The sequence below is a fragment of the Pygoscelis adeliae genome, unplaced genomic scaffold (assembly GCF_000699105.1).
Source record: "Pygoscelis adeliae isolate BGI_AS28 unplaced genomic scaffold, ASM69910v1 Scaffold88, whole genome shotgun sequence".
Taxonomy (NCBI): domain Eukaryota; kingdom Metazoa; phylum Chordata; class Aves; order Sphenisciformes; family Spheniscidae; genus Pygoscelis; species Pygoscelis adeliae.
The window spans coordinates 823,250-850,871 of record NW_008825616.1 but is presented as its reverse complement, the minus strand read 5'-3'; the positions used below and the strand labels follow the sequence as shown (position 1 = coordinate 850,871).

The following is a 27,622-nucleotide window of genomic DNA, read 5'->3' as shown; positions in this document are numbered from 1 at the left end:
TCATTACTCTCATAAAATTTCTGGGTACATTAAAAACATGATTGAAACCTATTAAAACTATTTGCTCAGGGAACACAAGGCTTTATCACCATCATTTGTTCACCTCAGCATTAACTTACAAAAAAAAGCCTCAATGGCTTGCAGTTGGACATCTGGCCCTTAGTTCAGCTATTAACTATTTTAAAGAAAGACCTTGAGAGAGAATTAATAGGCTGTAATCATCTAAAGTAGTCTCATATGCAGTTCATTTCTCCTTCACTTCTTCGTTGCAGTAAACCAAAAGCTTTCAAAAGCAGTAACATAAAAAAGCACATAAAAGTTGATTCAGATTATATCACATCCTTTCGTATTTACAGATTTTCTGTAGCAAAGAATCCACTATCATTGTTTCACCACAATTAAAAGTCTTGGCCTTTTTAGATTTGGAAACATTTTCAAAACCCTCAGGAACTCAACAACAGCAGCATCGCATTCCAGACAATATTGCAAACACCTCCCACGCAATCAAAGTGTCTATTAAAGAAACAGTCTTAAAAAGTACAGCTCCCCAGTCCTCCTCTTCCTCACGATACCATCCCCACCAGCTCCTGCGGGCGCTACGTTAGTTTCTTTATTCTGCGGTTCTGCTTGTCAATATTCAGCGTCGTGCGGTCTACGGAGGTAGTGATGGAATCGAGAGCTTCGTCCTGTCTCTCCAGCTCGGCTTCTGTCTCCAAGGCAAGGCCCTTCAGTTTCTTTAGTATCTGTCAGAAGAAAAGACTGAGAGCTTTCAGCAATCGACCAGCCGGTTCTTTGAGAAATGTAACAGACCCATGGCAATTAGTTACTTCATTGCTTTAAATGACCAAATCATTTGTTGGAGTCTGCCCTGAAGCGTGCTGGTGAAGAGACACAGGTCTTGCTCCGATAAGCTGAATTGAGATGAACTAAATGAACTAAAGACCAGAAAAATCAAATCTGAACTGTTAGGGTTATACAGAGGGGAGGAATAAATTAGAAGTAAAAATCAGCGTAAACATCAGCTTTTTGCTGGCTCTGTTATTATCTCCTTGGTATGTCTGCACCCTAGAGCAGTAGCTTGTCCTGGGATGTTGCGCACGTTGAGAGCCGATGCAGACAGAGAGCACGGCTGGTGCAAAGCCAGAAGGGGATCACATGGCTGAAGGCGTAGCAAGGTTATGCAGGGACCAGGTCAAAGGACAGAAAACGCTGTTTTACTACAATCCACTAAAGAAAGAAGTGTCATTGGATGGAGCAGAAGGGAAAAAGTGAGACCTGGGCAACCAAACAAATAATTTTCAAGGGACTAGGGGGTGGTGTGGTATGAACAGACGTCAAGGCGGCCAAGAGGCTCAGGCTGTACCCGAGATGAGAAACAACAGATGCACTGGCTACAGCTCTATTCCAGGCCGCAAGCATTATATTACATATCAACCAGTTTACACTACACTTAGCAAATTACTGTTCGTATGTGGGACTGCAAGCAAACACCCTGAGCTACTCCAAGATTGTGAGGAGACCCTGTTGTCTGAAAAAGCCTATAGATACTAGTCCAAACAGGGCAGAAGCCTCTAAAGTGAAAGGAGAAAGCCAGGCTGATGCATTCTTCAGGCTAGGAGACATCCGTAGCGATACCATACACTGACTTACGGGGCCTACTCAACTTCAATTTTCATCATTTCACATAACCAAGTCCAAGAGCAGAGATCCAAACAACACAAGAAGAATCTGTCTTAATTCCTTACCCTGTAACACTGGCTCCTTTTAGCAGCAGTCCAAGGCATGAGTTAGTATCGTTGCCTTTTCTTCCCTCTTGTGGCTACTCCCTTAATAAGCCTGGTAGCATGAACTGAAAGCACCTGCCTGAGAGGCAAGCCTCAGCTGCCTTCCCTCGGATGTATCAGAAGGAGATTTGGAAGCACCGTATCATACTGACTGGAAATCCAGCTTCCCAGTTGCTTCAGATCATAACGGGGTTGTCTCCGCTGTCACTGCTGGCCTACATGATCTGCTTCCTCAGGAATCCACAGATGGGTCCATGAGGATATCCTCACACTACCTGCTTAATAAGAGCAGTTTATCCAATCAATTGCAATAATAGACTCCAAGAAAGCAAATTATCCCAGCACTATCCCACAACATCAACTGCTGTGGTACATGAGCATCCAGGTAACGCTACTGAAGATACCAGAACCGCAGCCTGTCTTAACAAAATAAATCTGTGGCTTTTGGTAAAACAGGGGAAAAGAATTGTACTCTATACATGTTTAATTTTATTTTTTTCGCAACAACCGGCGAACTCTGTTTTCTTGTTTTCCTTTTAGAATATATATAATCAGCCCCCAGAAAGCTGCTGTGAAACATCAGCAGCCCCTTTATCCACACGTGGGGCTGAATTCCACAGCAGTCCCATCGTTTGCAGCTATGCAAGTTACTGGTCTGAGAAAAGCAGTGAGGAATATCATATCTAGCTGGAATGGCAGGGGAATTTTATGCAGACAAAATGCTTTGACTAAAGCTGGACGTCAGCCACAGTAGTGAGATTTATCTTGTAACATATCTCTCATCTCTTTCCATAAATCACAAGCAGCTAGAAATACAGCTGTGTGAATAACTGGTTTTGCAATTTAGCTGCCAAAGCAAAAATACAAAACAAACCATGGATCAAGCTTAATCTACCTTCTTCTGTTCTTACCAAAACTACAAGCTAAAAACCCCTGTTTCCACCCCCAATGAAACACTTCAGGTTCTTTCACTGTAACAGAAAAGCGAGGCTGAATTCCCCAAACTGGAGGTGGTAGACATGTGTAGGATACGCACCAAAAAGAAAAATGACATGATCAGATCTATCATGTGTATGATTCAGGACATGGGTCTGAAATAAGGTCTTGCCTCTCCCGAGGAAGTAACTTTTCTACTTGGAAATGGGAAGTTCAGAGGCTGTTCTCCCTCAGTCTTTCCTTTGAGCTGCTTCTGCATATATTTTATATGTACAAACATAGAATCATTAAGGTTGGAAGAGACCTCTAAGATCATTGAGTCCAACCGTCAACCCAACACCCCCATGCCCACTAAACCATGTCCCTCAGCGCCTCATCTACCCGTCTTTTAAATACTTCCAGGGATGGTGACTCCACCACTTCCCTGGGCAGCCTGTTCCAATGTTTAACCACTCAACATACATAGAAATACATAAAGTAGCCAGTGCTACATGAAATGACTCCTACCATTCATAAAGTCATAGTATAATTAAGACTGGAAAAGACCTCTGAAGGTCTTCTGGTCCGCTCCACCCAACTAAGAGCAGGGCCAGCTTCCATGTTCAGCTGAGAGAAGATTACAAGGTTTCAGCCTCCACTACAATAAACTTTTAATTCTTTAGACTAGTTTAGGAGAGACCTCACTCCTTCAGTATATCCTAAAGGATGGCAGTGAAAGACATGTGCTTTGTCATTTGCAGATGATTTAAAGATGGTCCACGCTGACATCTTTTCAGCAAGTTTACTAAAAAGTTTTATCCAAGAGCATCCCAAAATTTGTTTTCCAGCACAGCAGAACAAAAGCAGCAGCAGCTGCCGATGCTTTCTAGATCATGGCTTGACGCATACTCCAGCATGGTCCCTCTGGCCATTCAACACCTCCACCTTCTGCTGCAGCAAGGCACATGCTTTTGGAGGTTTTTCACCAAGCACCCTTAGCAGTGCGGTGAGTTCAGCTTTCCTGAGCCATGTCCTCACCCAGCACATCTCAGTGTGTGAAATCCACTGAGGCGAGCACGTAAGGTAAATGTGGTGACATGCAGTGCAAGCCTCCAAGAAGGCTATGCAGCAAAGCAGGGGCTGGCACGAGAGGATGCAGAAAGGAAGCAGAGACACTCCTCCTTCCCCACCTCTCCAAGAGGCACCCAATTTATTTGTAAATCAAAATTGTGCCAAAAAAGGCCCAGGTTTGCCATGAAAAACAGTTTATTTTTAGTTTCAAAACAGATTACTTTTGATAGGCTTCGCTTTCATTAGAGCATACTTAACATTTATAATACAGAAAAAGACACAACTGTTGAGAACAGAAAAGGTTTTAAAATACGAAAGCAGTAAAATGGAAACTCAGTCGGCTACAGGGCTCTGCTCAGTTCACCTGACAATTAGGCTCTGCCTTGAAACGCAGCGGGCGATGACGATGCGCTTACTCACACACAAAAATAAAAGGCAAGCGGCTCACTTTCATCTGTTAATTCTCTTTGCCTAACAGAGTCTGGTAATAAATCCCTTAACCCTTTGTCTGTCAGCATCTTCAACCGTTCAAGCTGAGTGCTGCTACTCAATCCAACAGGACCTGAAACGGTTAAGATGCTTTTCCAGCACAGCCCACAGAGCTTGCTGGAAAGAGTTACTGGAATCTGAAGTCTGGCCAAAGCTGGTCACTACTATTTTTGCAAAGCAAAATGATGGCAAGATGTCTAGTTATCACTGCTCCAGTTCTGTCAGCTGCTCAGAGCAGCAGTGCCTTCTGTGCCAGCACGTAATTTGGATGGTGAACCAAGACATGAAAACTCAGCGTGAAACTCTGTCTGTTACACAAAGCCAAACAGCAGGTATGAGCCCATCAGAGATGCATTTTAAAGGCACATTTCCTCAGGCACTGGTCAATCTCATGTAGAGACAGCCTCAGATTTATGCCACCAGATTGTAATTTGTAAAGTCTGATTTATCCTTGCGGCTCTGCCACAGATTTTCTGTGCAACTTCAGGCAAGTTACCCAGTATTCCCATGCACAGAGTTCTCGCTGTAGAAAAACAAGGAAGCAAATTTGTCAGTGCTCTCCAAATCCACCTGGTGTCGACTGTTCAACTACAGCAGACTTGGGCCTTGCTGGGAGAAGAGGTGTCCATCCAAGCTATGTACCCCAAGTTCTTGTATAGACTATGGGGACCTAGACAATGCAGTGCAGTTTAGGTCATGATTCATCTGCTCTATTTTATGTACCTGCTTAAGGAGGAGTTCAAGCACTGCCCACTCCTCTCTGCTTTGGCTCAAGTGAGAGCCGAGCAACCAGCTTAGCTGGAGACAGTCACGACACAGACACAAATGGAATGACGGGAGAGGACTCCAAGCCCATGAACCCACTCAGTACTTCACCCTATTACTTTATCATTTTGCCACACCACCTGAAGACCTAAACTCAAAGTGTCAGACACTGTACAACCAGAGATTGTATCCTAAAGATCATACAATGGAGACCTCAGCTTGGTTTGGGTCCTGAGATACCATCATAATAATGCAATTTAGCTAAAGCTTGTGAAATATGATCTACCATCCCGATACACTGAGTATCCAGCAGTAAAGATACTGAAAGTGCCATTGTGCAGGAAGTATTGCCAATTGTAGTTTGAACTCCCTGAAATCCTCCCTGAGATCCACTCCACTATCCCTGTGCAACTGAGGTCTAAATGCTAAAGCAGAGCACGTACAACCAGAAATGGCTCTTGAATGCAGCTTCCCCAGCCAAATTCACCTGTTATTAGGAAACAAAGAACTGCCACTTGCAGTACTGAACCAGGGTGCAAACAGAGGTTTTGACAGTGATCACTTGTCATGATTTAATACGGTGCTTCACCTCTGTGCTAAACATATTGCAGGTGAGCAAGAAGGGGAGACAACACCTAAAATATTCCAATTCGTAATCCCATTATAAACTCAAATCCATAATAGGGATTAAGTTGAGTGATCTTGCACTGAAAATATTAAGAGGCCTGTCCACATGCTCTCCTGCTGCACCTGGAAATGAGCAGGGAGACAGCAGAGAGCAGAAACATCTTAAACCACTGCAACACAATCTACTAGAGGACATTTGCCAGTACCTCATGAGACAAGCGCAACTTGCCGTAACAAAAATCTATGGATTTACGTTGCTTTAAGATGCTTCCTGTTTGGAATTGCCGCTATCAGCACTTGCCTGTAGCTATGCAAAGCACAGACGTTCCTGCTGCTTGATCCAGAGTTGCATCTGGTGTACGAACAGCCAAGCTCTACACCAGCCACTAGCAAAAGTGCTCCTGCCTGCTCTAGAAAATCAGGCTGTCTCTTGTAGAACAAAATTTCTGAGCACAGAAAACACTGGAATAGGCAAGTTTGACAGGACAGCAGGTCCCTTGTATCTGAAGCACGCAAAAGCAGACAAATTTTCAAGCACCAGCTCTTTTGAGCCAATGGCCATTAGGACAGTATGGAAGGGTCACTGTTTACTATCTTAGTGGCCGATTTCTCCCATTATTTCTTCTTGGACTGATACAGAAGTCTGATTTTATTTACTTTCTCAGGGAGTACTAAGCACTCACGGTACCACTAACATACCACTGGTCTTATCTGGAAAAAATACTCAAGCAGATCCACAGGCTTAACTACCACCTTTTATTTTGGTACCATTAAATACTTCAGTTACACACAAGCAAATACAAAGTGTTAGTTGTAAGGACCGCAGTAAGGACTCTCCCCACACTGTGCCTTCCAAAAAACAAATCTGGGGCATGGTCATTACACGTGTCTGTTAAGATCAGTTGCCTGCTGATCGCTATAGGCCATGGAAAAAGGCCATCCTATGAGCAAATTTGGTATTTAGCACTTGGAATGAACAGTTCTTCAACAAAACACTTTTCCTCTGACCTAACGGTTGTGATTTCCTGAGATGAAGGCACGATAAGAGCATAAATAAACACTGAAGAGACTCTGAAAGTAGCAAAGGACTGAAATGGAGCTATCTACACCTGAGAAGACATCGAGGAAGAAAATGTCACAAAGATATGCACTGGGATGTGTTTTTTTTTCCCCAGATGTTACAGAATTAACTTCTTTAATACCATCTCTGTCTTCATGGCATACGCAATCTGCAGACAGTAAATATCAGGGCAACAGTTCTTTGGCAGGAACGGTTTAGGAAATTAGAAAGCACTGGTTTGGCAAAATAAATTCAAATCTAGTGAATTCCCCCCCTTCGACCACAGCCCTTAAGCTAATATTATCATATCCCCTCCCACACCCGGTGCCATTATGTCAGCCAGAGCAAGGCGGTAGGCAGAGGCTCAGCCAGAGACCACAGGAACTTCGTAGGCTTCTTTCTCCATCTCTATAGCACACAGCACAGCTAAGGAACACAGCTCACACTGCCACAAACTCTGTGTTTTGTTTTGTTTTTTTTAACATAAGCGTCCCTTCATGAAGTCCTGGTGAGGTCCTTTAGTCAGGCACCCAATCACAACTGCAGATGCTCAGGACTTCCAGCTCTAACGGAAGGAAATTAGTATCATTCAACAATGCTTGTTGCAAAACATCTAGTAGTATTATTACTGCAAGTACTTTGTTTTTCGGGAGAGAGGAAGAGCGACAATTATTTGGCTGTTCATCACAAATTCCTCTTACATCTCCCACTTCAAAAGTTCTGCTGGACTTACAGCACAAGTAATGAGGGGGACGGAGCAGAGCTCTTCTGGGTTTTGTGATTTTGGGTTTGTTTTTTTTTTCTTTTTAAAAACAAGTGCTTGCATTACAGATAATCAAAGAATAAAAGATCATAATCCTCAAGAGAGGAAACTGCTCAGAAAAATGCTGTAGTTATCAACATAAGGACCTCAAATACCTTTAATTCACTCACGGAAGCCTGATGCCACAAGTATCATTGTCCTCAATGCATGTTAATGCTTTGCACTTGTAACTGTTTTCCCCCCTTACTCTCTAAACGCTTTGCAAACATGATTAACCACCATCCTGCTCATTCCCAAAGTGGGAGCTGAACTGAAGCAGTGCAAAGAAGCTCTCCGGGAACAACTGCATCAATGAAAGACAAGCCCTTCCTGCGGGCTAAAACAACTATGCGACCATGCGTACTGCTCATTGATGAGACATGTTTGGAGAAAAAAGGACAAAGCAGCAGGCTACACCTCAGCAAGGAGCACCCTACAACCGAGCTCATGACTGACCGCCTAAGGCCACACAGCTGGAAAGGAGACAAAGCTCCTGGTTCCCTGCCCTGCTTTCTATTTACAGATTTAACCCGCCTCTCAACTATAAAATGACTGAATATGGCAAATATAACCTTAGATAAAGCCTTGACATACCTTAGATAAGCATTAAATGTCCTGCTCAGATGTATTTTCAAGATCTTCACCTCGATGCTTCCAGGGGTTCAATACCCAAAAGGCTTTGTATGGCGTTTACTATGATGCTGCCCTTGAACCCCATTAGAATACATCCGCAACCTCCATACCTTTCAAATCCACTTTTACCGGTAGGAGTTCCCCCCCTTCAATCACGCTTTCCTTCACTTCCACATCTTTACACTTCCCCTTTAAACCTCGCCACATTCTCTCCTAAGAGAACCAAAAGGTCCTGAGCTATTTCACTCTGCTTTGTGCTTTAGAGCAATGAGAAAAAGCAGTGCTTGGACAACAACTGGGAGCAGCTGGAGAGACGCCAGCCTGTGCAAGATGAGAGGCTTCATTCCCAATTCACAAGACTTGTTGGAAGATGCTGAATTCCCCGTCCTACGTTTCTTCTGCTTCTCCAGTCACAGCCAACTGCTTTGATAATATCAAGCACCAGCAAAGGTTGGTGTTCAACTGGCAAGAACTGGCCCTGGGGATGCAATTCCTAGAGAGACTTTTTTGCAAGGTGTAGCAAACTGTGTCTTCAATAGTAGTCCATGACCAACAACCCTTCATACCGTGCTTAGCTTTTTTGGGTCTGGCTACAAATCAAAATTATAGTGCTGAAAAACTGATATTTAAGGAAGGAGCAACTAGCCCTTCTGAATACATAACAGCTGTACAAAGTACATACATGCATGAATAATAGATTGCTGCTGTTTGTACAACTACGATTGAGAAATAGTCTCCCTTAACATCTTTCAAAAGGTCAACGCTGCTTCAGAAAATGTTTATTTTTTAATAAAATGATAGATCATGGAGATAAGCACTTTAAAAGATGAGAAGAAGGGAGGATGATTAAATGGTGAATAGTCCATTCTGTTTTTGAAAAAGCCAAAATAAGATATTTCAGTCAAAAGATCTTGATTATATTTTGGTTACAGAACCAAGTTTTGGTCTAAAACTGTGTATTTATGCGGTGATTCCTAGTAAGGAAAAGGAACAGGAGTTTTATAGGAATTATGGCATGTACCTTAAAATTATTCATGACTGCAATGATGATTAAAGAGGCCTGACTCTCAGGAAACAGGTGCTCAGCAATTATTGGGAAAAAATCAGGCCAATTCACAGCCTCTCAGTTTGGCATCCAGATCCTCTCCCCGCCCACACCACCCCACAAGCCCACCCCAAATCATTAACTGGCTTAAAAATTCTTGGCTTGGTGTGGTATAAATAAATACCAGAATTGTCTTTTGCGCTCTAGTTAATCTTGAAAGTGTTTTGTTTTAACTAACGCTGGCCATTTAACACTGTTTCTAGTCCACCATCCAGCACAGAGAATTTTAGAAATTTCTGAAATTAACCTTCTGCAAAGGTTAAACTCTCACTTACCCAACCGCCTTTTGTTAATTTTAATAAATAGATTTTCCTTGCAAGAAGATTTCATTTTTAGCCACTCAAGTCACCACTAAGTGCTTGTGACTCTCAAACGCGCTCAAGCTAACAGAAGTTGCCATATTGTAATTCTCAACTATAAAATAAAAGAAGGGGGCTAGAAAACTGCAGGTTTGGGTAAGAGGCGATAGAATTAGCAGAAAATTCACATGATGCTATTACCAAGCTGCAGATGGAATGTTAAAGAGAATAAGATGCTAGAGGGGAAAAAAAATTAAAAAAAATATATATCAAGAAAAAAGTTTAATCTTCAGCCACATCTTTTGATGTGGCTGTGGTCATCACCAGTAAACCTATTTTAATGGAAAAACCACTAAAACCATGCTCCTTTGCTTTTCCAGTTACTTCGCTGTTTCAGATCAACCACAGACTGCAGAGAGGGATTCTTCACTAGAAGTTCTGAACATCAGCTATGAGAGAAATTCCTTAAAAAGCCATTTAGAGGAACAATATCAGACTGGATTACTTTAAATAAATATTTTTTTCCTAGTAAAATCTCCGACCTATTTCCCCTTTACTAATTTGCTGGACTGCATACTTACTTCCTAACTACAAGTTCTCTCTGTGTGTTTATAAAACACTTTGTTCAGCTTTGTGGATGTTTCTGAAATAGAACTGCTACTCCTTACTAAAAAGAATAAGATAGCATAGGGAAAACACAAAAAAGCTGAAAATGATTTAATTGTTAAGCTGCTTAATCTTCAGAAAAAACAGGTTATGATTAAGGATTTTCCCTGGGTTATAATCCTATCACTTACTATATTTTGCTGATAATCCCCGATTTGTTCAAAATAGTTAATAACAAATATAAAGTTATCAGTGTATTTTAATCACAGGCTCGATTAACCAATTTTTAATATATGCCCACCTAAATTTAGGGAGAGGAACATTTTGTTAAGGACAATGACTATGTTTCTGATGATGAAAATGCATGTTACTAAGGAAGAAGAGGGAGTGAAACAACTCTTAATCAAAGTTATCTCAACTTATACCTGTTTAAGCTCTTTTGCTTCTTCCTGGGAGATCTTCTCTTGCTTCTGCAGCTGAACCTGGTCATTGTCCATCCCTTCTCTGCCTCCCACCGGAGAGCTGGGCTGCACCACTCCTCCCAGGAGTCCTGTGGCTGCAAGAGAAATTCCCATGGTCAGACTGCCATCTCCTGTACCAATGGGGAGGACCAGCGCTAGTATCAAACTGGTTGACTTTTGCTTTGCTCCATAGCAGTTTGCGAGGGGACAAGCGCGCTCGGAGAAGCCTAACCCAACCTTGCCTGCTAAGCCATGTTCTTCTAGAAAGGATTTGAGCTGTATTTTGTACAACGCCTAACCTGGAGGTGACCAGGCTGCTGAGAGGTGACTTATTATTAAAGGCAACGTTTGGAGAATGGGTTCATTTTGGGCTGTGGGGATTCATCTGAACAGAGAGCAAAGCAGCAGCGACACACTCCCAATCACATAAACGAGGATTCTCCACCTGCTGCTTCTTCTCTCTTTCATCTTTTTAATTAAAGAATTTAAAAGTAATGGATCAGGGACAGAGCCCAAGAGTCAAGTCAGCAAACCCCTGAAACAGAAGGGCAACACTGACGCTAACAGCCACCCCCAGCTAAGCAGCGTGGACGCAATCCCTCGTGTAACATGCCACCTGTCCTTTATTTAAAGCATCAGCTCTTATTGCAGTATCTGATACTACCCAGTAGGGTAGCAGGGGCATGCTGCAAGGAAAGGTTGTTATTTCTGATGCAGATGGGTGCTAAACACCCGAGACGCACATCTTGGCTCCTATAGGCTCTTCAAACATCTCCAAAGCTCTCCCACTTAAAGAGGTACCAAGAAGGAAGCTAACGCTACCCCTGCCACCTGTGAGCACATGGCCTAACCCAGCACAGGACAATGACAGCAGCTCTTGCGTACATCAGGACAGAAAGCACATCAGATGCCAGAGCTCACCGCCAGGTCGAAAAGCTGGTGCCCAGCTGGCTGGCCAACTGACGGTGTACACCCGACAGCTTTGGATAGCATTACTTCCCCTTGAAAAGGGAGACAAAAGCTAAACCAAAAGTACCAAACCCTAAATCCCTCTCAAGTAATTACTGCAAACTCATAATCCCTGGAATTATTTGGTTATCAGCCTGAGAGTCGCTGGACTCAGACACCGTCAAGATTTAAGACAAGCGAGTCATTCACTGTACTAGTGTTACCCTGTGCAAATGCTCCTTGTGTTCGGAGGGGCTAAGAACTGTGCTGCTTATGGTAAATTACTGTCGTGGTCTCCCACAGAGGACAAAGTGGGGAGGGAACGACAGACCTTCCTATGGCAGCAAATAGCCAGGAGAGATTCTTTGTGTCTCTTATCAGCTGAGTGTCACCGTGTGCTAATTATTTCATTAAGACCAAGAAATCTATCCATTTCACTCCATTAATCTCTCTGAGGACAAGAGCAGAAGGGGGACATGACAAAGGCGCACAAAAAGAATGGGATGAGGAAGGAGATCTGGTATTTCCCAACAGTTTTCTACTCTAAAAAAAAGGGAGAGAATTGAATAGAAAGGCAGAAACATTTAAAAAGCAATTTTGTTTTGTTTGTGTTACACCCAGTTGGACTGTGAGACTCGCTGCCACCACGTGAGTACGAGAAGCTACCAAACCTCTGAACACAGTGCTGGAAACTCATAATAATGAGAACATTTGGTCACAGGGGTAAGCAGGAAAAATTCAGCAGCCTCGAAAGGCACAAAAAACTGCGAATGCCAGTCTTCAGCCATAGGATTGAGACAGCACTGCCCTAGATTGTTATACTGCAGACACGCTGTAGGATTTCTCGCGCTTTTTAATTCTGGGTAGCTGTTATCAGCCATTATTGAGGACGTTACTGGCTAGGAAAGTACTGGCTTGATCCAGCACAGAAGAACCTCTGTTATAAAACAAGCCTCACTGCTCTGTCCTGAGCATTTAAACACCCATGCGGCTTGGTCCAAAAAAATACAGTCAGAAAAGACACGCAAAGCAGCTAAAAGTACTTTCAGATAATCTGGCGTGTCTAAAACTCTTCACAAATTCCTCTTCTAGGTGGAATCAGGCCAAAACTCTTAAGAAAGACGAGTTTTTTGAATTTACTTATACAAATGTGCAATATGCACAACTTTAAGGCAGGACTAGTATAAACAGACAGGATCCAGATGAGACTATGACAGTTGTGGAAATGTTCACGTCTCTGAGCTGCACCACCGAGGGCAAAGAACACTACGAGCCAGTTCACCGAGACAGATGTACCTCTGCTGCAAGGATATTTCTCCTCTAAGTCTCTGAATCAACATTTGCTATCTGAAAATACACACATACATTTTATGTGCGCACAAAGGCAGGCATGCATAACAACGGACTTTTCTCCCCGCTTTTAGAAAAAAAAAGAAAAAAGTTAAAAATCAGTATTTCCACCATGGAAAAACCACAGAGGTTAAAACACAGTCCGTGACTGCCATCTTGCGACAGAAGACAGACAGCGACAGACTCCAGGGAAGGAACAAACAAGGGTTTTGGTTCAGCCGGAGAAGTCAGGATTTCCATAACCTCCAGTTTTCTTTACTGACATTTCCAAATTAAACAGTCAAAATGCAGGTGGGGGTAGGAGAGCAATATCCTTGACTCACTGACTCAGATGCAAACAGAGCAGAGCAGTGGGAAGTTAAGCACAGTAGGGCTGTATAACCAATTATTTTATGTAACCAGCCTTAAGACCATCAGGAACTGAACCCAATTTACTGGAATAACTCACTGCTTAAGAAACCAGCAGGTTGTTTTTCCTCTAAGTTGTTGTGCTGACATTTTAGTGCCAGATGCCCAAGACTTACTTCCTTAAAAATTAACAAGCTTTTCCAAGCTATGGCCCTTGACGACTTGTCAACAAGAGGACATTATCCTCCCTGCTGAAGTCCAGTTTTAGCTTGGTGCACAGAAATAGGTTCGCCTATTGTTTTACTGTATCATTTTCCTACTCGTTTTTAATACGCCGGCAATAAATCCATCCACCGATTTGCTCTTTTGTCACTAACAATTAGGGAAGAAAGGATTCAGGCGTGTTAATAGAAATAAGTTCCTAACGGACAAAAATTCACCAGCTCTCCAAATGAATCCAGGGTTGAATTACAAAAACAAAAAAAACCCAAACCTCCCCGGAATTTTAGAAGAAGTAATAGTAGTAAGGAATGTCATTCTTATTATTATGAAAGGGTTTCAGTCTCCACTGTTTTCTTAAAACGATTAGACTATGCATTCACCTAATCTGAGACCTAAAATCTCCTAAATCCAAACACCTGAACTTCTCAAATAATAAAATTCTATTTTTTAAGATATGAAAATTAACATGATGTTTATCCCACACGTTATTAAAAAACTTGCTGGACTGAAAGTTTGTTTTAAACTTTCTACAATTTACTGAACAACAGGTTTAATATAAATATTCTTCCAGCCATGAGCTTCCAAAGGAAAAACAGCAATGACAGAGGACTCTGAAGCATGCAGTCAGGAGAGAAGAATGGATTTCTAATGACCCTTCCCCACAGCGTGGCACAACAGTGAGTTGGTGACCACTGGAAAAAGAATGACATTGTAGTTAAGACACAGGCCAGTAGCTGAAGCTCAAATTAAGCTAATCCTTTCACAAAGTGGTGTGGAGTTAGTGCCAACACCAGCTGAAAGCACAATGTTAAAGAGGGTTTGGCATGTTCCAGCTGTCAGGCTCCTGAGGGACACTCAGCTTCAGCATCTACAGTCACAGGTTTTGCTAATGCAGTCGGGAGAAAGTAAATCCAACTAGACTAAAACAGGGCCACACACTTCGGTCATCTCTACCCTCTCCCTCTCGGCAAGAGGGTCTAAAGTCACCTAGCAGTTATTCCTTGCATTTTATGATCAGCATGGTCTCACCGTTGGGTCTGGGGGGAGAGGATTTCCCTTGTAAATATTACATGCTATTCTGAGTTTGAAAACCACTTGGAACCTTTTGGTGCTGGTGTTACTGCTTACAGATGGATTACTTTGTCTGTCACATACCTGCTTGCCAAATGGAGGTCCCCAAATCTACTTGAGGAGACTTCCTGGCACCAACAAATCCTAGGGCATCTTCTAAAAACTGTATCTTCTTGCTAAACTGCATCTCCAAGATGGGGATTGCTTCTGGCATCTTTGCTGACAAGAGCCGGTAAGAGGTGTCAGGCTTCCCAATAAATCTCTGACGGACGCTGATTTCGTATGGCGTATGAACTCTGATATCATCTACATCCTTCGATTCAAACCGGTGAATGACCTGAGAATTGCAGTCACTGATTTCCAGGCCAGAAGCGAAGAGCGTGAGTTTTCCTGGCTTGACATTTGAGTCTGTTCTGTGGGTGATAATAACTGGAATTCTAATTATGATTCCTTCCTGGTTCTTCGAATCGGAAACTGTGGCAGTTTCCTTTGGCTTGGTTTCCAACGGTGCTTTCCAGAGCTTGCTGCTAAACGGCCACCAAGAAGGAGATTCGAGCTCAGTCAACAACCTAGCAGAGAAAAGAGAGTGTGAGAAGAGTGAAAGCCAGTAGGAGGGTCATGCTACCCCACCAGTTCAAAGCAAATTACCACAGACACAAAGATTTCTTAATACTGAGTCCACCCCTCTGTTATTTCGCTCCTCAAACCTATTCACAGTTTACCAGGTTCCATCCATTTTAAAAAACAGCTTTTCTTCATTTGCTAACACGTTGGAAAGCGGTCCCAGAATCTCACTGTTCTGATGTTGCCTGGTTTCGGCTGTGAGAAATCCAACTTCTAACTGGATTTATTCAGGGCAATTTACACCCACCTGTTCTTCAGCTAACACTGCCTTTTACCTCAGTATTTCCACACCTGGCCATCACCACCACTGCCTTTTTCTACTCCTTTATACCTCAGCCCCATGGTCTGATGCCACCTTTTGCTTTGCTCCTGCTCCCAAATTCCCATTGCCAGTTAAAACACTGAGAGTGCAAGGTTGAGGCTGAAAAGCCCAGCGGAGATTGCCCGCTGGCGTCCAGGGTCTACCTCACCGTCAATGCTGGTGTAACTCCTGAAGGAGACAGACCTCCTTGCTGGCAAACTGGTGCCTTAGCTTAAAGGTAATCGGACTCACTTTATGGAGGAATTAAGCAACTGCTCCCAAGGAAGACCACTGTATAGCCAGAAATAACACAGGGAGTCAAGCCCCTTATTTCTAAGCAAGAAGATGCACGGAAGCAGGCACCTCAGTTTATCAGCTGCAAGCAAGAAAGATGTAACAGGCTGTCAGGAAGAATCAATGAATGCAGGACACGATCCTTCTGTTGTATTTTCTATCAGCGTAGCCCATTCCCCTTTTCTGGGGTCCTCTCCCAAGAAAGGATCATGATCACAGATCTCTTTGGGTCTAAGCCTCACCAGTACTCTTTCCACAGAAAAAATGGGAATGAGAGGAAAGGTGGTGGTTTTGGTTTGATTTTCCATGTGCTGCGCTGCCTATCTGTTAGCATCCCTCTCCATGTCTAGACAGGAGTTAGAGGCAGAGCCACAGTCAGCACCTATGATGCTCCGTTTCTCCCACTCTCATCCCCTGCCCGTCGCCCAAACCCATCCTGCTAGCAGAGGATCCTGTATTTCAGGATGACTCAGCCTCAGTGGCTGGAAAGAAATTTTTGGGCCAAATAAATCTCCCTGCACAGCCCACAGTCGCATCCGAGCCGAAGTGGCTCGTCTCCAGTTGCAGGCAGGCATAGGAAGAGACAAGTCAACCCTCTGGGACGCATCCACTGCTCAAACAATCCTACCCCGTCCCCACTGGAAAACAGCAACGAGCTGGCTGGAAGCATCCCACAAACCAAACCAGCCTGCAGGCCGCTAGCCTGATCAGGATGTTTTAAATGGAGATTCCTCAAGCCCACCTGTCAGTCACTGAGCAGAACAGGAAAACCATCTCTGGAGGCACAAAGGGATTCTCAATTAACTAACGGGAGGGAAGAGGTTATGTTTAAACCAAACAAAGAAAAAAAACTCTAAGGAAGTTCAACCCAGATCAGAACTGTGTCCCTCCCCACCCCATAAATACCTTAAGGACTATCCAGTGATTAAGCATGTGCCACTGGCATGGTGGTTGTAGTAGATGCTTCTAATGAAGCCAGACCACATGTAATAAAAATCTTTAATGAAACACTGCCATCTTACTCATGCCACAAAATACCGACTTCAATCCTAGAGGTGCAAGCCTTATCAGACCAAAATACAAAGTACTACTGCTTCATTGCTATTTTGGAGAGCCAGCTTGATTTAATTTGCTTTTAAGTTTACTCCAGAAAGGTACTGCCTGATAAAATATGCATCACGGTGCTGCTCTCGAGATACTTTTTGTAATGATTTCTTTTCCATGAGAGAATCCGAGCGTGTCTACAGAAGACTTTGCAATTTTAAAATCCTGTTTAATTTGGCTGCAGACAAAGTCTAGTCTGAAAGAGGAAGCTCTAACTGAACACACTTTGTTTACTAGCCATCAAAGTTCTGCACCGGCTTCAAAACAGACCTACTTAAAGAAATTAATCTGCTGGGAAAAGCAGAAAAAGTCATACTGGGAGTCAACCACTGAATTCATGGATAGCGGAGGCAGAATGAATTGTTCCAAGAATCTACTCCCAGCTACAGCATGAACATCAGATATTTATGTAGATAGCATGCAACATGAGTAATGGGTCTGGAGCTCTCCACTGCCCTCTGAAAATGCTGTGACACTCCTTAAAAAAAAAAGGGGGGGCGGGGGGGAATAGACCAAAGGAGATGTAACAGGAAGTTCTACAATAACAGAATTTGAAATGGCACAGTATCATAGATTTAGGACTGAATTCTGAAACTATGAGGTTCAACTTAAGTTCAACACAGAGAATGACTGAAAAAGCCCTAGGCTCTGCTAGCACACACCATCTTCCAAATTAAAAGCCATGCTCCAACCTACCTGCTGTAACTAAACAGAAACAACCTGATCTTATTTCTACAGAACGCAAAGCACGTTTTCTGCCCTCTTGTTGAATGAAAGAGTTACAACAAGGTACTTCAGGGCAACGACAGCTTATGCCTGCGCCTTAACCTATGAAAAGCCATTACATTCCTACCGCAATATGGGTTCATCACATTCACCGTGAGAAAAGCATGTGCGGTGGCTTAGTGAAAAGCAACTGCAACGCGACAAGTCTAAACCTCCGCTTACATTGTGGTAACTAATTCTGGATAGCTTTGAGCCTTCATTTTTATCACTTTATCCCTTCACCCGTCTCCTCCCCTCTTTCCCCAGGGACTGACATCCTGGCTGGGCGATGCCTGATTTACAGTCAAGATTTTTCTGCTGCACAGCCTTAACGAAGGCTCCAGCCAACTCCTCTGGCCTTCCACGGAGGAGTCACCCCTCTGTATCAACAAACTGTATGACCGGTCCTTACATACAAATGAAAATTTGCAACCAGAGTACCTTGTCCTCGAATAGTAATATATTAAAAAGGAACCAGTTAATCTGGCTTTCTGTTTATTTTTGGTCTTTGAACATCTGCTAGCACGTCAGACTCAGCACTGCTTATCTGCACGCAGGTCCACTGAAAGCAGCTGTATATACCCAGGCACACACAAGAACAGAATTAATAATCCAAAAAAGCCCACACATACTGGCAAGATAAAGTTAATCAAAGTTTTAAACATATGAAAGTAGATAAAGAGGCCTGGTTCTTTTTATAAAAGACACCACCATCAAACCGGTGTCGCTCATACAACCTTGAATTAGCAGACACAAAAGTTTGTTAGCAAAGTTTCCTTCTGCACAGAATCTGCTACACATGCAAAGTAGTCCTGCGTGATACTACCCATGTAGTTACTTCCCATCAAATTTCTAAAGAAAGCAAGAGTCAAAGAGCCTTAATAGACATTAGCATATTTATCTATGTTAATAGTCTGAATTACCTAATATGTAACAATCAAATGAGCTTCAATCACAGTCTTCCCCATTTTCTACATTGGTTAAGGACATGAAGAAAGATGTCATCAGTTTGAGAGAAGACTTTGGGCGGAAGGGGGGGAAGCAGCTTTATGAGAAAAAACACACACAAACTACGCTAGAAAACGAAGTGTCAGAACTCTTCAAAAAGCGCAGTGTAATTAAAACAGTTTCACTAACGGCTTCTGGGCTGCATTTTAGCCTGCGAGCAAGCTGGCCAAACTCTTCATACTGTAGATAAAACGGAATCTCAGCTAACATTTGGTCAATGCCTTCCTTTATTTTTCCATTTTTAAATCAAAGCATCTAGCTCTTCAGATTCATGAGGACAAATAATACCTCCCAGTGCATCTTAACCCAAAACAAAACTCTCTTCCAAAAACAATGAGCAGGTATTTATTTTCCTACTCATTGTTTATTGCTACAGAACTTGAAAAGCTATTGCTGAAGCTTTCAGTTATCTTGGCTTTTCATTAAAGGGTATGGAGAATATCACCAGAATCATTGTGAAATCAACACTTTCTTTTCGACGTGATAGCCATCTAAAACCAGATGCTTCTTCCAAAAACAACTAGTTTGAACTTTATTGTGTTTGTTTCTTCATGCAGGTGTCAGAGCTTCCACAAAGACATTCATAGCTATATATCTTCAAACGTTACAATGCTACTCTTAACCTTAGTGCCTATTTTCGACTGCTATCAAATCCATCTTGCAGCATACAAAATAGCATAGAATAATTCACTTTGAATGTTAATCATTAAACAGTAACATCATAACATTCTGATTAAGACACCAACCATTTACTATTCACGTCGAGTTCTGCAACAGCTTAAAAGTTAAGCAACATCTCAAAATGTGCTCCAGATCTCTTATTTCAGTTGTCTAAAGGCAGCACTTGGTGGCTAGTTTTTTTTGGAATACACTGGCTTACGTGCCTGATTGAGATTACCAAAAATAGTCTAGTATTGCTTCTTGAGTTCTTGCACCACCACACTCCGCAGGCAAAGCTCAGCAGTTCAGTGTTGCTTAACACTGCTCGTTTTTTCCTCAAAATGTATTTATTCCACCTAGACCTAAAGGCAGGGAGTATTCCGTGTAAGGTTAAAAGCAGTGCAGGTTTATAGCACAAGTAAGGGAGCACTGTTTCTACAGCCATTTCCCTGACGACATCCGCACCACAGACCCAGTCCTCACTGCTGTGTGTAGCTGGGAAGTAAGTTCTTGTGAAGGAAAGGGCAAATATAAAGCCCTCAGCTACACACTTGGTATGCAAAAAGCAGCCTCCGATTGTGATTCTCATAAGGCCTTGAAAAGTTATTTAAAGGAGAGAGGACAGGTATATATATACAAACAACTTCAGCAGGTTGAAAAAATGTCATACAGAAGGGAGGACAGAAATACAGAAACATCTTATAACAAGAACTAGATCCACAGAAGACCATCACAGAGGCTTAAACTTTCAGTGAAAGTCAACAGTTTAGTTTCCTAAAGACCTCTGTGGATCTGCCCTACAAGTTTCAGGCATAAACAATACAATCCCACAAACACTGCATAGCTCAGAGGACGCTACAGCACCGTACCTGTCTGCTACATCCATATCCCCTTCGATCTTGTTGAGTCCTCTCATGATGTTATCAAACTGCTCACCCTGGTAATGCAGCACTTTTGCTGTGTCCTCCAGTCGTTTCTGCGATCCAGTCAATAATCCGGTCAGTTCTTTTCCCTTTGTTGACTGCGAAGCTGCTGCTTCTGCTCCTGCACCTTGGCTTGACAGCAACTGCTCCCTCCAGAAGTGCTCAAGGATGTTGAACACCACATTTCTGCTGGGCTGCAGAGAACTGAACCAGTGCTTGGTGTTCTTCTCTAAGATGGTAAGGGAGCTGAAAATTAAATTCGAAGATTCCTTCTTGATCTCACTGATACTAGAAAGATGGAAGTTGACCAAAAGCTCCCCAGTCTTGTCAGCTGTAAATTTGATCGCAACAGGAGTCAGTGAGAGTCTGCCAGAGACCCATTGTTTGCTGGTGTCCAAGTAGTAAGAACAAGGCCAGCTATGGATACGTATGTCTTCGTTCATCAGCTCGCCGTTCAGATCCTCTTCTACAAGAGCAACACTCTCGAGGCCAGAAGGAGAAACTAGAATAAAAGAAAGGAAAAAAAAAAAAAGCAAGAATCCTTAGCAACATATAAAAGCTGACGTAAGAACACGCTCATAAATAATTAATCCCATCCACAGCTAGCTTCCAGTACTTCCACTGCAACCTTTCAGGTGCGCACCCAAGACAGATTTGGAAATAGCTGCGGATGGGTTACAAAATTTGGCAACCGTTTCTAACCATCCAAATATTTCCTTCAGAAAGGCTCACCCTTTCTGAACAGGACTGTCAGTATTATTGCCCGCTCCATAGCAGCACTGCCTCCCCTTTTTATAATGTTCTCATCATGTTTCAGCACGTGATTTACAACAGCACAAACTTCAAACGACTACTGCATTAATACCCTGAATATTTAATACCTGCTGTGCTCTAAGTGTTTTGGGCAGGGGAGGTGCTTTATAATTAGATTAGTCTATATGTTCACATGCATATGTTCATATTTTTGGGTGGAGGGGAACCTACCAAAAACAGAATCATGAAAAACTTTTAATAACTTTAACATACCCCTTTAACATACCCATGATCACTTACTGAAAAGCGATCATGTGAAAAGTTTTCCATTCCCCACCCATCATCAGAAGCAACTTCCCACAGACCAACAGGTACAGAAGAAAATTCAGAATCTACCAAAATGCAAGCTCGTAAATATATATATCTACAACAATCACAACGAATAACTGGTCCTTCCCCTTCCAGTCTGAGCTATCAACATCCAGGTATGTTACAAACACACCTAGAATGTCTATCCAACATATTCAACAGTGCAGCTGAAACCGAAACCACCACCGACCAGAACTCACAATCATTAAAGAGCAGAAACACCCGGCCACAATCGGACAAAGGCTCTTCAGAAATCGTCACTATCTCAGAGCATCGCTCTTGGCCTCAGGAGAAACTTGCAAAAATACCTACCTTACAAAACTCAAGCGGATACCAGAACTTCTGGTAGAACACCACAGCCAAAAAAACCCCCAAATCCGTAGTATTTCTTCTGTGAAATATTCGTTGTTGCTCAGCTACTATCAAAGATGTTTGGAAATAGGAGTTTGGGAAGAACTGAAAACCACTTAGCCGCGCTGCTGGGAAACCGTGACTGACCCAAGTGGGAGTTAAGATGAAAAAGATGCCACAGTGGCATTGGAAGAGGTGCTGCTGGCCTGGAGCAACTCCGCACACATGATAGCGGAGCAAGCAGCAGCAGAACCAGCAGAGGCTTAAAAGAGCCAGCAGAACTGACTCCGTTCACTCAGCGTGACGGGACACAACGTTCAGGGCAATGGTGATTTCATTGCACCCCTGTGACAGGCCATGTTTTCCTGGGAGCCCGTGATGCTATTTGATGACATAACATTAATATTGTAAGACTTGCTCACCGGTATCTGGGATCCCAGCATGAAAACAAAGAAATGTCATATGCCTGAGGCCTGGCTTGCTTACATCAAATTTGGAACGGTAAATTAAATGAAACATATCTGGAGTGGCATCTCTCCACACTTCCAAAGAGGCTTCTTGTGCCCAAGGGTCAGAGTGTTTCCTGTAACATCTCCTTCAAACGCTACCGTTTTCAGCATGAACACTGGAGACCAATTGCGTTCCACAACTAAGTTCTTTGTGAACACCCATTATGTAATGGTGTTTTAATTACTCACATATTCATTGTCTTCTCAAAGCCTTTGATGTTTCATAGCACAATTTACAGATTAGTACCATTACATTATCTCAAGCTGTTCTGCTGCTCCTATGTCGCAATAAATGAGAAGAGCTCCACCACAAAATCCCCAGTTAGGTTGACACTGACACTAATTACACCTTTTTACTTCAGTACGATCTGTTCCCCTTAAGGAAATGTCTATAATCCTAACGCAAATGAAAAAGCTAACAGTCCTTTTTCAGGTAGCACTGGTGTGAGTTCCAATAGCACACACCAGAGATCTCCAAGTGCCTTCAGGCTGCTGCATCATTAACATCCCTTAAATAGAGCGCTCTAACTCTGCGTCCGGTTCCAATGACTTCTTTTATTAAATGTATTCAAAACTTCAGTATTAGTGAGATAAGGACTACTCACGGTATGTCATAATCCACAAAAATCTTTACTTTGATTTTCATACCTTATTTCCATGGCATTATGAGTTTTAGTGATACAAATGGGGAAAAAAATAAGCCACAACTTTACAAAGCAGCTGGAGTTTAAAGTGAAAATTCTCAATCTGTTTAGTCATAATAAAACTGCAATCCCGTGAGCAGTCATCGCTCTCTGCAGTTTACTGTGGGCCAAAGAGAGGGGGGAAAAAGCCCACAGAAACTTGACTTAAATGAGTAGCTATAGCCCAGAAAACAACGACAAGTTCTAGGAAATATGATTTCTAACAATTTTATCAATCATTTGCTACATAAATTCATGATTTGGAGAAAGAGCTAAAGCTCTGACCTCATTTCCTCCATCTAGAAAAGGAAGGTAATTCCTCTAATGCAGCGAGGTTGGATCAGACAGATCTGATAAAGAGTTTTTTTTCCAGACTGACTGGGCTTTGTGAGTAGCCAATGGTTCTAATTTGTATTTAAAAGTTATTTTATTTCTGTCACACAGAAGAAAAACAAAGTTATTGACAAAAAAACAGCGAGAAGAAAAATACTTTTTAACGATCAGTCAAATGTGACCGCAAAGGAACAAACAGCATTCCCCAGCAGGCTTTTACAGGATACTTTACGTGGAAAATGTTTCTAATATGGATACACAATTATGTGCTAATAACGGTGTACTTTCTGCTACCATAACTGACAACTATGTCAGTTTAAACAACAGGGTAAGTCACATTAGTGTTGAAATCAATGGCAGGTGAAACTAAATCATGCTATAGCTTTATTAATCAAGATTTACAAATTGCAAATCCAGATCAGGTTTAACTGAAACTGCCTAGGTTTGAACTAAATATGATAGTAAACAGACAATAAACAAAAATAAACATCTTTTATTACACCCTTAAACTCCTCATACCCTAAACATACTGCAAAGGCAAATGAAATTTACTGAAAGAGCTCCTATCAGACCCAGAAAAAAAAATAATAATTAAAAAAGAAAATCCATCAGCAGCCTCCCCGCCTATCAAAACAGTGTGTCACATTCAGGAACACAATAGATCTCAGCTCATACAAAGCAGCTGACATCCCCTTCCCCTACCCTGTGCAAGTCTTTTTCAGAAACTGGTGTAAGTAGTAACCTCACCAATATCAGCACACGGCTCACAACAAGCTGTTGCCCTGAGATGGTATTTTACAACTAGTATATATAAATAACGATTAAACCAAGACACCGAAAGATTATACGTCTTGCAGAAGATCACAAGGGAAACCTGGAAGCAAACACAGGTTTCTCAATGCTCACGGCTGGGACAGGCACCGCAGAACATAACGTCATCTGAAAAACAACCCCTAGACCTTGCTAACAGCAACAGCCACCTCCTGCCAGGCACAGCCGTATTGGGGAGGCAAGGAAAAATTGTAAACAAGCAAATGACTCTTAAACTTTTGTAAAATCTCAGCCTACAGCCCATTTTCACACGCTAAGAGTTCCACAAACTCTCTCCAACCACCACCAGCTCCCATCAAGACAGCGTTTTCCCTCAAGCCTGCTCTCTACCGTTAAGGTTGTGAAAATATGATTTCTGATGCAGTCTCACAACTGTGCCATAAAGAAAGATCTTCCTAAACCGTATCTCAAGCTCCTTACCTCTATCTGTAGACGCAGAACTCTCAGGCAGCCCTTTGGGGGCTGCTGCCTTTACAGAACTGTCCATCCGTAGTATTTCCTTCTCTTCAAAGTCCAAAAGAGCAGGTAAAAAAACCTGAAGCTAAAGCAAAAATCCTACTATGCCAGTTACCACAAGGGAAAATATATAAAGAATAGAGAACGTACATTTAACCCTGGATCTAAGAGGGTTAGTCCTCTCGGCCCAGGAGAAGAAACGAAGCAGTCACTTGACCTGTGTGTGTATATATGTGTACATGCCTTGGGTCATATGATTTTTGACTCACCTGAGAGCTTAAAGGCTTTGCCTGACAGTCAGCTCCTTTCTGTGCCTGAGGCCAGAATTTCCAAGCAGAAAACCTCTTTGGTAATTAAATCCATTCATCATTCCAGCACATTTTTCCCCAATATAATGACGTTTTAATCAGCATCAGATCTGCATGACTTTTTTTTTTCTCCCCTTCTCTCTCTCTCTCAGAGAAGACATTCAAACCTTGCAGAAATACAGATGTATGTAAGGATAACCAAGACTGATTTTATTCAACAATGAAAACAGTCATCAACGGCACAGAACATCGCTACTGTTTATGAACATTCAGCAGCATACTGTAATTTAACACAAGACTTCAAGGAGTTCGATTAAAACACATGAGAAATTTTACCAGCGTTAAACACACGAAAGAAGAAACGGTCACAACCGTTTGAAGTTAGCTGGAAAAAGGCATTAAATATGTACTTCACCTATGACGCTCATACATTGTGTCGTATACTTTTCTAATGGGTATTAACCTGTGATTATGGTTTCTGAGCTGCTAAAAACCACCATCCTATTACTTTTGTACCTCTCTTCTCCTTGAGTCAATATTAAAAGAACTTCTTGGTCTCATCTACTGGCAGCACTTTGCCTTTTATAAAACAGAACTTTGCCTCTGCTTCTCTCTCGTTAGCTCGTACAGCACCTACAGGGAGGACACCTCACCATACTTGAGCTGTGCAATGAAAAGCAACGTTAAATATATCAACTTCATCTCTGACGTAAACCGTGAGCTCACCGCTAAAGACCCAATAGCTCAGTTATTGTCCTTCAAAATGAAAAGACTTTTTTTCCCCCCCCATATTTCCCGAAGTTTTGACAATCACATTTCAGAAACGCTGAGCCTCCTGCCACTTACACAACTGGTTTACTGCAAGGAACTATTACTTGAAATTCAGGATCTCTCTCCTCTCCTCCTCCCATGACTTTGTTTTGACCCCACCACTTGAAGTTCAGCATTACGTCACTCCCATTCTGTTCCTCCTAAAACACGGCTAGAAGTCCCTTGTGTAACAAGCCATGGAACGTTCATGGTTTTGTAAAACACACTGAAAAAAGCCTCACCTGCAATAAGACATACCATTTCAGTATTCCCACCCAGAAAAAAAAACAACAACAAAAATACCCGCCCAAAAAACCCCCAACAATGAACAGATGTAAGTCCTTTAGAATACCATGCAAAGGACTAGGCTGGCAGAAAAAAAAAAATAAACAAACGGCTTTAAATTACTTGTAAATACAGTCAAGAATAGGTTCATGAACTTGAGAGGGTTACAGGCCTTAAACCACTTCCCTGTATGCAGTGGAAGAGGAAGAGACATCTAAACGATTTCACAATAAATTCCTTCGTATTTTTTAAAGAAACCTATGTTTGCCTACACATTTATCTACCAACCAGATGACATATGCCGTCTCTCCCAGTCTGGGCTCTCCAACATCGACACATTATCCACAGCCTGTAAATCACCTCCTTTTTTAGCAAAGGGTTTGTCTTTTTGACAGAGCTGCCCCCCGACCCGAGTGCAGTATCGTACACAGCTGCACGCAGCAGCACAGAGCAAGAACTAGGATTAGCAGCAGAGAGATGTGGATTATATTTCCGGCAGCGTCACCACAACATTGAATAAATTCTTTAGCTAACACATAACCCGGTGGCTGCTTCTACAAAAAGGAGGTGACTCACCTTCTCTTGTGAAATGCTTTGAGATCATTCAACGAAATGTAAGCATTACTAATCACCCCAGGTGCGAGGAGATGCTACATAGGCTGGGAGAAGGTGCTGTCAGCTCAGGAGCAGAACACCATCCCCTCGCGATGCGTCTACCTCAGAGCCTGCAAAACTTAGTCACAGATTCTTCTCATCTGCCCTTGCTAATTATCTGCAGAACATTTCTGCACAGGCTTCTAACGTGTTGGTGTTTGTTTACTTTTTGTCCTCCTCCAAGTTTCCATAGGGTCATTATCTTTGGTGGTTTATTCCCAGAGCTACCATCTGGCAAATGATGAGTTTAACGCTCCTGTGAGCCCAACAACCCTCATAATAAAAATGTTTACAAGGCCTATCAAGTGACTCTCCCCTCTTTTTTTAACTAAAGGCCTAAGACGCAGTTCCACCAGGTTTCTAACTGTGCGATTCTCCAAATGATGCTATAAGACATGAAGTACTCAGGGGTGACCCTCCAAGAGGTGCAGCAGGTAAGACACACAGTACCTCTCTACTATGGCACACAGAGAAAATCAGCTCCCCTCGTCTCAAAAGACCAACAGATCCCCACTAAAGAACGGCTCTAGGCTGAGGGGCTTCTCCACATCAACATGTTTCCATCCTTCTATGGAGAAAACAGTTCAAACCCACTCCATTTCTGATACAAAGCAACTTTGTAGAAGACCAAAGTCCCACCAACTTCTCTCAAATACATTTAACTATGGGACTGCCTCGGTTCCCACCCTTTAACCCACACCAGCCCTTACAGCATCCAGGTTAAACCTCATCAGCCTTCCTTTCAATCTTGACCCCGTCTCAACCTCTCCAACCCAAAACACAGACACATCTACACTTCCCAAACCTTGCTCCCCTGCCCTCCCAGGGTGCCCTGCCCCACCTCAGGGATGAACCCTCCTCTGCCCCCTTCTTTTCTCCCACAACTCGTTCCCTTCTCCTCCCCCAATGCCATCCCCAAGACTATTTATTTCCTTACTCCAAGCTAGAACTCCTCCCTCCCAAAAAACCACTTCCATCCCTTTCTCTTCCCTTTTCCCAGTACAAAGACAGTCTTCCTCCTCCTCACCCCAAAGACAACACAGTC

General features: G+C 42.6%; 1 protein-coding gene across 2 annotated transcripts; it reads right to left on the bottom strand.

The window, feature by feature from the left end:
* Positions 1-229: 229 nt before the first annotated feature.
* SNAP47 (synaptosomal-associated protein, 47kDa) lies at positions 230-20,733 on the bottom strand. Of its 2 annotated transcripts, none has more exons than XM_009333277.1 (4): positions 20,182-20,733; positions 14,641-15,125; positions 10,582-10,712; positions 230-759 (listed from the first exon to the last, which is right to left on the bottom strand). In XM_009333277.1, the coding sequence occupies exons 1-4, from the start codon at positions 20,676-20,678 to the stop codon at positions 631-633; spliced, it is 1,242 nt and encodes a 413-aa protein (XP_009331552.1). In that variant the 5' UTR covers positions 20,679-20,733; the 3' UTR covers positions 230-630. The 2 variants fall into 2 exon arrangements, with proteins under 2 accessions (XP_009331552.1, XP_009331550.1); XM_009333275.1 differs by having other exon boundaries at positions 230-743.
* Between the last annotated feature and the right edge of the window lie 6,889 nt (positions 20,734-27,622).